This window comes from Cinclus cinclus, chromosome 9 (genome assembly GCF_963662255.1).
Source record: "Cinclus cinclus chromosome 9, bCinCin1.1, whole genome shotgun sequence".
In the NCBI taxonomy this organism is placed as follows: Eukaryota; Metazoa; Chordata; class Aves; order Passeriformes; family Cinclidae; genus Cinclus; species Cinclus cinclus.
Window position 1 is genome coordinate 22312129 of NC_085054.1, and position 15571 is coordinate 22327699.

Sequence of the window (15571 nt, forward strand, 5' to 3'; positions counted from 1 at the left end):
TCCACACCTGAGTAGCACTCAAAGCTTCAAGGTTCATCTAATGGGGAGGTTGAAAAGAATAGGGCATCTCAGATCTGTGTATGAAAATTAATGTTTGGACCACTTTATCCCAGCAGGTAACACTTGTTACTTTTCCCCTCTTGTCTCTGAGATATTCAGAGAAAATGCTACTGCTGATTCTTGGCACTGGGAAGTGGATGTGGAAAAGGAAGACCAAGTGACAAACTGCCTTCACAGGTAGGAAAACTTGAAATTAAGTATCAGGAAGACAAGGATTACACAAAGTATATTCAGGATTTTATTTTATTAATTTCTAGAAAGTCTATATATCAAGAGCAGCTTTAAAGTAGCTTTTCTATGTTTTTTTCTAATAATATTGGACTGAAAATAAAATAGAATTTCACAGGTCAGTGGAACAAAAATTGCTTTAGTGCTATAACTGGTGCTTCCAGGCTGCCCAATGTACTTGAACTGAAGGGCTGCTATTAAATTACAGCAAGTAGTAAAAATTTGGAGCTCAATTTGGCGCCATCTTCAAGAAGCACCAACACCAACCTCCTCGCCACCGACCCATTCCACTCCCCCAAGGAAATTGCACCACTGAGTTTGTTCATGGGGGCTGATGATAGAAACAAAATATTCAGGCTTTACTGCCTTCCCGCTTTCTGTGTCCTCCTTTATCGGATAACCTACAACAGAAATGTATTCCACACCCAATTATTTTGGATCTCACTGGAAGGTAAAACAACAGATGTTTTGCTTTGACTTCAGAGAAAGTGGAAGCTGAATATTTATCAAGAAATATTTTTTTCTAATTATTTATCCTAAGTTCATTCATTTAGTTTCAACAAAAGTAATTATGAAATAAAATTATTTAAACTGACAGTCTGGAAAACACTAATTCCATACACTTGAATGTCACATTCACTAGTGGGGTGATGGGAAATTCATAGCAGTTGTCTGCTATGCAGGTGGGAAAATCATTTGGGTTTTTTTTTCCTTTGCCAAAGAAACATGTATGAGCTTTGATGAAATGGAAAAAATAAAATATACAACTGATTTTCCACTTTAAAAAATATCACTTGAGCTTTCTTTAATTTGAATTCTGAGAAAAAGAATGACTTTTCTTTATTGTACTATGCAATAGATTTAAAAATTATGTGATGGCGTTAATTGATACTGCCATGAAGTATTTTTAAACATAATAAAATATAAAATATATTCTTTTCCTCCTCCTATGATGAATCATTTTACTCTGTTCCTTTAAAGACTTCAAGTTAAAAGCTTTCCACCACAATAAGCTATTAATGTCGCCTGTTTCACAGTTCACAACATAAATTTATAACAAGTTTTTCTGTTTTAACTACATGGGAGCACTGAGTTATTCCTGAAGGCGATGTTTCCTGCAATTCCACTCTCTTCATCAGAAGTCACCCATAAGTCAACCTCCCCAGGTATTTCAAAATGAACGTCTCTTGGCCTCAGTGATTTCTGTCCCTCCCAGCTAAGGAGCTGTGGAGCCAAGTGGAGCAGGACAGGTATTGGTGCTCTGTTATGGAGAGCATCAAATGCCACATAACGTGCAGCAATTGTTTTGTAGCCACTAGCCAACTCCTAATAACTGAATCACAAAATTACTGCTCATTCCTTGCTAGCTGAAATGAAACTCTATTTGCAAACATCACCCTGTTTCTCCTGAGAGCTTTGAACATTTTTCTCTTTTGTTCTTACAGGCACACAGCAAGAAATGGGCAATGCTCCTTGCTCCACACAGCAACAAGTGGCTTCTGCACTGACATTTGTTAAATTGAAAGTTCTGATTTATTCAGTTTTTAATCTTTTAGAGTGAATTTGCAGAGCAACTGTATTTTGCCCAGAAGAACACCAGCCCAGGCCTCAAATTCTGTCTTTCTAAAGATTCAGCTGATTAGAGGTTTATTAGGTTTATTCTGCCCTGTGCAGACTGTTCACTTAGAGAAGATGGGATAAGGATCCCATGGAAACTGTCTGATGTGGCAGCATCTGATTGTGATCCTAACTAGTTCCTACTGAGCTGGCTGACATCCACATCAGCTTTTTGGCCTGGATGTGCTGTGATTGTCCTCATTTCCAGTGATTTTTCTGATTATCACACTGACCAGGCTGCAGCTCACACTGCATTGTGGTGTTGGATCCAATGGACTGGGTTTCTCTTAGTGGAAATGGGAAGAGGAGCTCCACCTGCTGCTGGGCTTACCTGGAGTCAGAGTGACTCCCCAAAATGTACACAGCACAAGTCTGAGGATCTGCTCCTGTTACACTACTCCCAAGGCTGACATGCAATTATAACAGGATATCTTCAAACATTAATAGGGAAGCCCTAAGAAAGTCAACTACCAGGACAAAAATGTATCCCACAATACCAAAATAAAAGAGGTCTATTGGGAACTTTTTCCTGCACACAAGACATGTGCCAGAGGAATCTTTTTACTCTGATATTTTTATAGCTTTGTACATTATGAAAACAGAAAAAAGAAACCTGTACAGAAATATATCTTCCAGCAGCTACATGGAAAGCAAATCCTATTGTAATTATATACTGTTAAGTGCCACTGTGTTACATTAAACTCTTTCTCAATTATTAACTTAACTTTGCTCTTCAGCATATGAAATTTGTCTCAGATTTTGCTCTTCATACTCACATTTGTTGGCAAACTATGTTTTAGGAAGTCCAAGAAATGCCTTAGACCACAAGTTTGGGAGAATGTGGCAAATCAGAAGCTCTTAAAAGACAAGGTTTGGCTGAAAATCAGTCTCATATGGCACATACTTTAGGTCAAAGTATGGGATTCAGTGGTGCCCCAGTAAGAAGCTCAGGCATGAAAAGCACAGCAACAGCAGCAGCCCAGCCCTAGTCTGCAGAATGAGCCAAATTCACATCACACATAATTAAACACAGCTCAAGTGCAGCCACTGGAACTGCACCCACCTTCACATGTCTAAATTTGATAGCCAAATATAATAACATCAGTATCAAAAATGAAGAAATGTTGTTGTTATCTTATTCCAAGCTCCCATTCAAGAGCAGGATCAGTGATTAATCAATTGGCCTAAAGGGAAAATGCAGAGAAAAGAAGAAAAGTAAATCAATGTATGAAATACTGTGCAATGTCACATATACCTAGAGCTGATCACATTACTGCTCTGTCAGATTGGCCTGCAGTTGGGAAATATTCCTGCTTGGCAGATGTCACCAGCGAGGCAAATCACTTGCTCAAAAAGAGGAGAAATTCTCATCTCTTATTTATATTCCATGTCTCTGTGAAAATACAGTTTTGCCTAATACTAGCAAAGTTATTTTCTACAGTGAACTAAGAATACCTATTTTTACTCCTCTAAATGGGTAAAATTTTGAATAGTTACCCTGGGGTCACTGCACAGGGCAAAATATTTGAGCAAAAGAGTATAAAGTTGACCATCACCAGAAAGGAAAGAAACCTGTATTGTGCAACAACAGCAAGAGGAGGCAAAACTGTTTCCTTAGAAGTGAAGCTATGTCAATGCTATCTGCAAAGATCTGCTAAAGCTGGCTCATTCTCTGTTCTACTGGGGCCAATACTCTGGTTCTCAAGAAGAGCTCATTAGCTCAAATGAAAGCAGTACACTGCTTCTGCTACCTGAACTACTTTGCCTGGCAGGGCATTATATAAAAAGATGATGCTGTTTATAAAGCTTGCAACAGAGCCTTTTTCTCTGTTTCACACCTCCTACCTTAATTGAATCAAATTTATGCATGTATGTGTGTAGCAGTAATCTCTGCACAGCACTGGGGAGACACTACAATGTCTAACAAAATCCTTTTTATGAGATACAGATCAGACTTAAGTTACAGAAAGAACGCTCTTTGTTATTTAATAAAAAGAATTTTATAATGGTCATTATTGGTAACAGCAGCTAATGTACAATGACATCAAATAGGACTAAAGAAAATTACCAAGGAGGATGCAACAGACTTTTCTCTGACATGTCTAAGGTCTGAATAAGCAAACTCCATCAGGTTCAAGAGATGAAAAAAGAGGAGCTATTGGAGACAATTAAGGAGAAACTTCAGCTGTTTCAGCCCCATGATGAGAAGCCTCACTCATTTCCAGATCACCATTAACTCCTAAAAGAAATGCTAACCAAGTCTTGCAGCAGGACAGAATAGAAGAAAATACTTTAACTTCTGTTTAAACACACAGCATGATGCACAGCCCTCACACCCATTTCTCAATTGATCTGAAACTGTTGCTGCAATAACTTTACAGAGGATTTTGTCTAGCAAAGCAGCCAGTGTGTACCTACTTAGAGATTAATGAAAAGCTGAATGAAAAATCCATGTCTTACTTGTTTCCTCTATTTAAAATATTTTTTTTCTGAAGAACTTAAACCTTAAGACCCAGGACACTTAAAATCAGAAGGGTTTTTCTGAAGGAATAGACTTTTTGACTGAAGACAAGAAAGAAACCTGTAGGCTTATTAAAGGGAAGCAGCTGTAATCACCAATTGAGCACTTCTCCTAATTAATTCCCAAGTCTTGGCCTTGTTTGAATATACAAAACCCAGAAGAGGAATAGGAAAACCATGAATCACAAAGATGAATGAGCACTGTCACCACAAGTGATGGAAGGCCAGCAGGGATCCCAGGTTCTCCCGTGGGAAGGGAAGAAGCTCTGCCCTCTAGATGGCATTATGTGCCTGTAGATCCCTGCTGGAGATGGGGAGCCCTGCCAGGCAAGGTAACCACATCTCCACCTGCCCAGGAAACAAGGCCCAGAGGTCAGCAAGATCAAGTGGCAGCTCCTGGTTTGTGTTGGAAGGTGAGAACTGCACATTCCTGAAGGGCAGAGAAGGGGCCCAGACCTGTTTTTCCATGTGAGAAGCAGAGGAATGGTGCTCAGCCTAAAGTGAAAAAATTGGAGGATCTGATTCCACATGGGGAAAGGCAACTTAACTGGAAGGGGTGGGGAATATGTGAAAACATATAGTAAGAACCAAAAACAAACGGAAAAAAAATACTGTCCTTATGAAAAAACAAAACTCTTCTTAACATTTAATATCTTCTGAAAGAGACAATTGTGCACTAAAATGTGCATGCAGCTATCCACATCCATGCACATGAGGCTATAATGAATCCATGTGTAGTGTTTTTGAATATATACTGAAATTTAACACTTACTTAGAGATAATCAGATATTTACAGAACCATCAGCAAAAATCAGTTTCATGCATAACGGACCAATGTCAGACTATTCCACATTTGATTTATTGATCCTCTACATATATTTATAACTAATCTTAAAATCTGTGCTTGTCACCATGACAGATAAAGCAGACTTCAAAATAATCGTTTGGGTATTTTCTGCTGTGAACTATCAAATTAGCTGTATAATAAAGCCAGTGAATATCCAATTTAAAGAGTATGTTAATCATACAGATTTAACATGTGTGGTTGAGCATTTCCCAACACAGGAGCCAACCCTTACAGGTTAGAATTCACCAGAGTGCCCCTAATTCTGGTGTTTGATTGTGAATATACCTGTCCAGAATCCCTTCTATAATCGCCAATTCTGTATTTCTACAAGGTGAACAAAAAATAAATCACTGCCAAATTAAGAAAAAGTGCATCACCATAAGACTTCAATACTGTGTCAGAATTTTCAAGGTTAGTAAGGAGAAATTAAAAGAGAAATTATTTTACTATGTTGTAAGTAAAGAGTTATAAGGGATTCAGCTCTACCAGCTGAAGTAAATTAATTGGGATTTCCTCTGCAGCCAGGGGAGAACGTCCATAGAATACTAGGATTTTAAAAATAATATCAGTTTGAAATGAAGTGCAACTATTTATTTAGTTTATGAACTGTAGAACTGTCATTACTGTCAGCCAAATTGCATGCATTAGTATGCAAATTAAAAATATAGGGCATGAGTCTGAAAACTGCTGTCACATAGAAGCTTTCCTCTGAAACAAGTGCCACTGTGAGTAATGAGCAGGCTCACAGAAAGGGCTTGTGCAGAGCCAGGCCCTGAGTGCACAGCTGAGAGAAACTATTTAAAAAACTACTGAGTGTCACTCTCCACAGTGATGGATGTGTGAGGATAAACACAGCCACCTAGATCTATAACACCGTGATGGAAAATCTCATTCCATTGCACGGGGAGAGCAGATTCTCAATTGCACCACACGCCTGATTGTTAAAAAGGTAAGTTACATTAACTGCTGGTTATCTGCAAGAAGGCACCACACTTGGAAAGAAGGGCACTGAAAAACTGTCATTAGATTGTAAAAGGCAGACAGAAATAGATTTCTTCACTGCAACCTAGCAAGGACTGTGTGCAGAATACAGTTAACATTCATTACAATAGAGAAAATCTGACAGCTTTAATAAAACCGAGATGATTTTCCTTGACTTCTGTGACTTACCTTTTCTTCACCAACTACACCTATTCCTCAGATCCTTCTGGCACCAAATCATTATTCTTGTGGCCATACTCAATACCCTGAACTATTTAAAGACTTGTTATATCAGCCAGCTAAGTACCAGAGAGCTTTCTCTGTGGTACACAGCTGTAAGAACAGAACCATTGGACCAGAACTTGGAAAATCCTAGAAAAAAATAATTTATTACCTGCTTTTTAGAAAAAACATATCTAATTTCATTTGGCTGTGGTAAAATGAACATTAAGTGCTTATCTATGTTCTCATTTGTTTCAATAAAATTTCTAGATCTGAATATATTGTCCTGAGGATTCTATAGTATACTTATAATTTTTACAACAGCATGCACCAAAACTTAGGAAAAAAATCACTACTATAGGTGAACTAAAGTTCAGTACCCTGACTAAAATATTAATGTGAAGTAAAAAAAAAAATGCATATAAGACACATGCATATATTGCATTTTCTCCCACCTGCAATATGTTGGATTCACTGTCCTGGAAAAGATCATTCTATATCATCCTGCCTTGAGAAGGAAGAAATCAGGAACAGCACAAGTTACTCACTCCTTGCCTATGTGCCTTGTACCTCATTTGGATATACTGATGTGTGCCATGTGCACTGAAGCTACAAAGTAACTTTCATTAAAACCTGTTTACTGCCTGAGCAGGCTAAAGGAGAAAAATTAAGACACACAGCAAAATTCACAAGTACTTGTTGGAGTATGAAACAATGACACACTTAAAACAATTAAATGCTGTTTTAAGACACAACAGAACAGGAATAAGAGTTGAAGCATACTCTGTTGAGCACTTGGTTGAATTAGCTTATTTCAATATATTACTGCTTTCTGGGTATCTCAGAGTACACAACAGAGAGCTGATCTGGAAGCTTTTACCTTTTCAACATGTGCTCAAACCTCACAAGGTCTGCATGTTGTGACCCAAAACATTTAAAACATTTAACTTCTGAACCACTGCCATGGTGTGTCACAGGAGATGCAATTTGATATTCCTTTATCTTCCCTTAGACTCACTCAGAAAAGAAAACAATACTGTTTGTAACTCAGATTAAAATTCCCAGGAAGCACCACAATTGATTTTAGAAAGCATTTTAAGTTTTCATTTAACAGAATAGTGAGAAAAATGCAGATAAGCATGGCCTTCTCTATACCCCTTGCACCATGGAGAAAATGCCTTAATGTACAGTTATTTTCATCAAGGCAGTCTCCCATTCCAGGAGATGGAACTGTTTGGTGAACAGTGGATCAGAAGTCTGTCTCTAATGATAGCAGGAAGTGGTTCCAGCAATGACAGAGTAAATCTGGACAGTTCTTCTTACATCCAGTGGGCTGAGCTATTTTCAACACCCCTGTTATAAATTCATATCCCTACTAGATCATCTTGATTTTTCTGTGCCAAAAGAGAAACTGCCATGAATTTCAACTGGCTTAGGAAAAAAAAAATAAAAGGAGAGAAAAAAATAGAAAGATAAATATTTTACATGTCTGCAAGAAATACATCCTTTTCTCTTAAATACTCACCACATACTAACTTAATTGAACTGTCTGCCCAGGAGAGGTTTCTGTTAGACCTCATCCATGAGGATATTATTTCCAGTAACATCCCAACAGATAACTCTGTGCCAACTATGGAGCTTCACATCCTTGTGGGAGGCTGGAAAAGCCAGGGTGGAAGATGTGAACTGGCAGGAGGGGTACAAACATCTGGGAAGGACATGATTTTGAGGACTTCAGCTGCAGCAGGTGAGGACAGACAGCAGGAGCAGAGCAACCCAGGGCACAAAGGCAAGGAGAAACAGGTAGCAGCTATGAGATTTGTTTCCCAAAGACCAGCTGAGCCACTGAGGGCCTACAGAAGATGAGCTCAAGAATCAACAGGTTATAGAAAACCTTCAGCTTGCTGTACTTGACCAGTTTTAATTTAAAATTTTCTCAGTTATTGGAAAGCTGAAACAGTTTGCCAATATTGTTATCTGGAAAGAGCTGGAATAAACTGGGCTGTTTTTGAAAGCAGTGATGCAATTCTGTGCTGATTCATTATCAACCACTGTGTAAGTTTGGAAATAAGACTTTCCCTGCCTCATTGTCTGATCCCTCACTATGAAAAACAAAAGAGTTCTTCAGCACAGCTCAGAAAACTAATTATAAAAGTATCCTACTGAAAAGATTTAAAAGTAAAATAATCCAATAACTAGAATTAAGTAGGTTGGTCTTTGGTGACAAATCAGCATAATGAATGTAGTCATGTGGATGGCCAAGGCACTGGGCTAAGAAGAGGCTTCTGGCTGAATTGGATTAAACACGTGGGCTGGAGCAAGACTGGCTGCTACAAAATTTTTAGAATGTAGCTACAAAACACTTAAACATTTCATGATTTTTCTATGCATCTAAGTCAAGTGATTCACATTTCCTATACACCAGTGAATCGGCTGACTTTCAGTAAACAAGAAGTTTTTCCTCACAGATATTTTCAGAAACTCGGGCTCTTTGCCTCTGCACATGGTGTGTTTCTTTCCACAGGAAAGAAAATAATTATTATATTTCTTATCATTTTACATTGCAGTATATGGAAAATCAACAAAATAAAAATAAAGAGGAGAAAATGAAAAGCAAAACAAAATACAGCAGCATCCCATTCAAAGTTATCTTCTCAATCTACCCAGAGGAATTATGTACCCTTCTCATAATTCTTTTTTATAGTTCATAGTTCATTGCTATCATATCTTTCTTCTTCGGCAGAGTAGTAAAAACATAATATCGGAAATACTTTACATACTTCCTCATTTGTTTAATGGTGATGATACAAGGGAAATTACTCCTCTAATATATTTTAACATCTAGCTTATTATCCTGAGTGAATTTTCTCCCAAAGCTCAATTTATTAAAGCAAAACACATCTTTCTATGATAAACTGCAAAGGGTAAGAGGGCAAAATTCTTTAATTAAAATTAGAGTGGTTTCATGATTCTACCCCAGCAGATACTGCTTCTACTGCAACTTCATTTACTGAAACTTTCATTGAGTCTCACTCACCCGCAAGCAATGAGATTTTCACACGTGAATTAGACTTTTCATTCAATAACTTCAAGGTTACAATCTAATGCTACCCCAGTGGTTTGCTGGAAAATGCAAGGCTGGGGGCAGCCCTCAATCAGTATTTTTTGTAGCTAAAAGAACTTGTGCCCATTGCAGCTGGGGAAGGGGACACTCAGGGGAACCTCCTCTTTGTTGCCCGTGCTTATTTCATTTTGAATGCAAATACTGTGGTTTTCACAAGGTGTTAGCTGTGCACTGTCCCAGTCACTTCCTGAGCAGCCAAAAGCAAATACTTTCTCAGCAAGTTGCATTACCACAGCTGTAAAGAAGGACGTCCAAAGGAGCTGGAACATTTCATACAGTCAGACACAGCTAATTCATACTGAATTACCCTCCCTGCATAAACGTCTGTGCAAATGACAGACTTTAATAAGCCTTCAAAGCTGACACAGTATTTATCACTGATTAAATTTTCAAAATCAAAGTAACTATAGCTTTTACAGACATGTTTAGATTAAGACTGACATTAATGCTGTATATCAGTTTAAATCACTTGCAATTATGCAGGTGCTTGGTGCTTGCATTTCAGTCATTTGAGGCTAAACTGGGGCAGAGAACCCCTAAATCCATATTGAATAACAAAGCTTTGGGACATTCTTAAGCCTTTGCAGACACTGTTTGTCTAATATAGAATATTCTTAAAGCTTCCCTCTGTGAACTGCAAATGTGTAAATTGTTCTTGCTGGAAAAAAGAAACAGTAGACAATTTTGAAATGAAAATCCATATAACACCTAACATACCCAAGAGAGCAAATTAAAGCTTTGTGAAAAATCTCCAACTTGTATGTATGTGACTTTGGAAACATAACATTATTGTTTTACTCTAATTGTGGAAATGGTGAAATAATCTGTAATAGCTTTATGGGGGGTTGATGCATGTCCAGAAAAAATTATACTTTTTGCATATTTCTGGCTACAATTTTAAAAAAATCAATTCTTCTGGTGATGAAAGCAGAATTAAAAAAGCAGCAATTCCACCATGGAGTTCATATGCTATTCACCATATTTCATTAATATTTCATTTTTTGCAGCACTCCAAATACACAGAGAAGATATCAGAGAATGGGTTTTTTCTTTGTAAGAGCTAGAGGCATTTGATCTTAACTACTGAAGTAAATTAAATGGCATTTCAAGAGCAGCCAACTAAAAATGCTGAAAGAAAGAAATTTTGATATCCAGGAAATCACAATTAATTTCAACTATGTCAAATGGTTCACAAGATGGTGTGAACCGTTTTTTATTTGTCATCTGTTTCATTTGATTAGAAATGTATGGTATTTATCAGTCAGTAGAGTGGAAATAGAATTTGCTGTAAATGATATAGGATGCAAAAAAAAATTATAGGCAAGAGGAGCAATGGGAGAATATGTGTAGATATCTCTTATCAAAGTATATGTTAGCTTTCACTTGGGCTGACTACAAAGATACTTTATTATACTGATTTGTACTGTTCAGTGAGAAAATCTCTAGGATAAACAGTAGTTAATAAAACACAAAAGGTATTACTGAAATTTATTTGGTGATAGATTTGACAGCAAAAAAAGGAAGACATTTTAAATACAACTCCCATGATATGGAAGCTATTTAAAGAAAGTTTTCTGTGAAAATGAAGCCTTGACCCTTTTCTCATTCTTAAGATTTCCTGCTCCAAATCCAACTGACCAGGATAACTAGAGGTTTTATCCCATTCACAGCAACTCCTTAAGAAAACCCCCATGTACCTCACATCTACAACATCAGTAGTCCAGGAAGGACAGAAACAATTTGGTCTATGTATAGAAACAGGAATTATTTTCCCATATGGACATTCCAAACAAAAGAAACTAAATAATCTGTGATATTGTACATCTATCTGGAGGAGCTACCCATTTATCCCTGAGCTGGTGGATAGCCTTTCTCTTTTGGTACTTCATTCACTGAAAAATTAGTTCTGATTTACCCAACTTTTTATGTGAGCAGCCAAGAGAAGGTATTAACCAGAAAAAAAAAAAAATACCTGCTGGATCTAAACTTTTATAGAATAAAAACTTCACACCACTTGTGTAGGCTTTTCCTTAGATGTGCACTGTCAAATACACTTATATACATGTGTATAAATGTAAATTTGTAGTACATGTGCCTATGTAGAGACTCTAAGAGAAACTCACCCAAGCAACAGGACAATGAACACAGCTGAAGAGGAAGAGGATGAAATAATTCTACAATGCCCTAACAGACCAGCTTGTCAGTTGAGTAACAAACTAATAGGAAGAGATATCAAAAGCTTTCTTACCAGTGATGATATTAATGAAATTACATTAATAGGCACTAATGGATTAGGTCACACACTTTGACTATAACTTTCAACAGCTTCTGTTTACAGGCAGTGTTCAGATTCTAGAGGGCACAGATGGAGGACCAACTCTAGTAAGCACTTTATTAGCCTTTCTGATTTGATTAATTCAATAACATCTAATCATGTAAAGTAAGATTAAAGATCCTGACACCCACAGCACAAAAAACTAACAAACAGTAATTTTTTGTTCCTTTCTAGATAGGCTAATAAAATATTTAGAATAATTAGTCTGAAAATAATAAAGATTTAGAACAGCTAACTGAATACAACTTTTAAAAAAGTCTCGTAATTAATAAACCATAATAAACCTTGACACTGCAATATATATTCTTCAAGAGGAAAATACAGCAAAAATACATAATGTTAAGCAACACACAGTTAAGAACACTTTGTTTTGATTATATTGGATCACAATTAATGTTGGCCCTGGAGTTCGTCTTTCTACTTTGATAGCTCCTTACTCTACTTATGTAGATTAATCCTTGAAGTACTGGCACTCCCTAATACGTGGTTTTGAACAAGCCTCTGCACAACACCAACACCAGTGGGGAGATGTCTCCACTGCCCTTCCTGAGCCAGATCCTGCCTGTCCTCAGTGCTACATTTTATACCTGGGCAATCTGCCACACCTGGTAAAGGCTGGGACATTATTGAACACCTCCATACCAACTGAGGACAGAAAGAACTGTAAATGTCACACAGACTGATTAAGAGTGAGGCAAAGCAAACAGAAATCATGAATGTTTTGGAAATAAATACCACAAGGAACCTACAATCATTCTCTATCAACAAATAGCATATATTAAACTGCACATATTTTTTAGAGTTTTACTGTCTTAAAAACTTAAGCATATGTTTTTTCTCCCCAGGGCAAAATTAGAGTTATTTAATATTACATATGTTTATTTTACAGTCTAAGGCTTTAAAGTAAAATTGCAGAGACTGCCTACACCTTTGAGATTTCAGATCCTGTATTTAGATCCAAACAGGATTGATTGTAACTGTTCATATCTTACTTTGTTAACAAAGTGCTCAAGAAAACAGAGTTTTACTCTATAATAGTACAACTCAACCCAAAAATAATCATGTAAAAGGGCTTTCACACTTAAAAAAATATGTATACGGCCAGTGAAAATTCTATTGTCTACCAATACCCTACACAAGCAAAATGCCACTCAGATCATTCTAAGGCATTCATTTACCCATACCTATAATGCTGCACAGATGCTTGAAAAGAAGAAAAGGGAGGAAACACTAGAAAGGTGAAAAATATGACTTTCTAGTAGTTAAAAATTAGATTAAAAGGTCCAGTCTTATTTTTACATAGACATTGAAGCCCATGCTTCCATCAAGGAGCACAAAATAAGTTCATGTATATTGTGGTCAAAGTTTTACCTGCAACTTGTCCATGGCTGCCTAGACCCTAATTTTCCAAAAATGCACTTAAAATGTAGTGTGCATTTCTCCATGAGGTCTACAAGGAAATAGATTTTCCACAGTCCAGCAGATAAAAGGCCTGAGCTCTCCCAAGCAAGCAGTCCAGCAATTAAAAACTGAGCAATAAAGTACACTGGAACAAAACTAGTTTTATGACAGTTGTTAAACCACCTATATTACTCTTGCAATATTAATAATTGAAACAAAACGAGTAAATCCAATTTTTCTTGTTAAATGGTCTCAAAGGAATTAAAATAATGTATTAAGTTCCTTTTAAAGATACGTGATGCTCAGCATTAGAGAAGAATCTTTTAGTGGTTCTAAGCTTCTTGTTCATCCTTGGTAAATGAATTCTAAAAAAATACCCCATAACATGAAACCAGGTGAACTGTGAAAGATTAGATTAATACTAAAGGGTGATTCAGTGCCAATAAATGAATGAGGCAAGAGGAAGGGTGGATTTTTTTGTGCAAAACTGTTGTGCTTCTTACCTCCAGAGCTTTCAAACGCTCCAAGAGCAATTTTGTTTTCTCCTTTTCATCCTCAGTGCTGCTGCTTTCACTTCTTGAATCTTCATCTGCCAGTGTGCAAATTTTTTCCATGCCTTCTTTACATCTCCTACTGTCTTCTGACAGCTTTCCCTGAAATGATTTTTTTTAAATGTCATTACTCACAGGTGCAAATGAAGTTAACTATGCAAATATCTCCAATTCTCCCTTGTATATGAATGAAAAAAAAGACAGAGGAAGTTGCTAGTGACATGATTACAGTACTAAATAAGTGGAGTCATGAAGGGTCTGTGACACATGCTATGCCAATTCTGCAAGTGTATGCACAACCTAACTGCTACATCTATTTCAGATTCGTAAAAAGGAGAACTCATCGTTTCTTTAATAACTTCCATTTTCTTCTTTAAAAGTTGCAATGAACATTGAACATACCAGCTTTCAATGGTAGCATTTTGCCACTCAGAGATAAAGCAGTTTATTGAGGAAAAGCTAATGTATGTACATGCATAACATATTTCACCTTTCTCTATCTACAGCTAATATCTGAATTATTACATAATGGGCTGAGAATCAAGCTGCTATCAGATGAATACTGATTTAAGATCTGCCTAGTATATAACTGGAGAGAATGAGAGTGACAACAAAACTTTCAGAAGTGCCCCAGTCTATTTCTAGTGAGCCAGCCTGAGTTATCAGCTGCAGCTGCTGAGGTCTGTAGAAATTACAGGATTGAACAGTGAATCCTGCTACCTCCAACAATTATCTCTCCAAGCTCTCTGTCCACAGAGAGAGTGAGATAGAGAAAGAAAACACCAAGACTACAAGCAGGCAATGTAAAACATAGCCCAAAATGAGAAGGCAAGAATAAGGGGAAAAAAGAGCACAACCACAGATGTGGAGAATGAACCATGATCAGAGCACAACACAGGAGGGACAGGCTCTACCTTGCAAACCTTCTCTAACTGCATGAGCAGATGCTGCCTGGCAACTCATGAGCAGATTGAGAATGGAAAATGTGAGGTAAATCAACATTAAATACTGGGTGTCAAAACCAATCTAGAGAATTGCTTCAATGAGCATCTTAGTCTTCTTCGCTTGCTTCTGATAATTATGTACAAAAGCTCAGACATTCATGATCTTTGAGTTACCCCATAACTGAGATGCTTTCTCCATAACTACTACACATCATGCACTCTTTCTAAGCATAAAAGTGTGCATTTTCATGAAGAACTGATCCAGCTTGAATAACTGTGCAAATATAACTGTTTGATAGTTAATAGCAAGGCATTATCTTAACTAAACCCCATATAGGTAACTGAATTAAAAATCAGCAGTCTGATCACATTCACAACCATGTCTTTTTAAAATACTAGCTAGCTTATAAATTGACTATTCCTGTATTAAAACTTTAATCAAGAATTAGTTTTATACAATATGGACTTAATTACTGAACACCCTTAGACAAACCATGAAGCAAAGACCTCCAAAGAGCCAAAGATCTCTGAGCCCCACAACACAGATGTCAAACAGCCATTCCATCAGGTTTCCAACATTACTACTACCCTGATCACAAAGGAACCATAAATATAATACTTGGGCTTTGTTTTTTTTGTGCTTGCTACTCACTGATGCTACAATCAAGTATCTGTAAAAGAGCCATTAAACCATTTTTGCTTCAAGTTGCCCTAAGGAGTACACTGAGATAAAACACTCCA

At 37.0% G+C, this 15571-nt stretch overlaps 1 protein-coding gene across 1 annotated transcript in view; it reads right to left on the minus strand.

Annotated features, from left to right (window-relative positions):
* The window catches only part of NCKAP5 (NCK associated protein 5), a 331504-nt gene that overhangs the window by 101333 nt on the left and 214600 nt on the right, over positions 1-15571 (minus strand). Inside the window, exon 6 of the mRNA XM_062498376.1 lies at positions 13839-13988. Within this exon, the coding sequence (XP_062354360.1) occupies positions 13839-13988 (150 nt within the window). The remainder of the gene's footprint in view (positions 1-13838; positions 13989-15571) is intronic.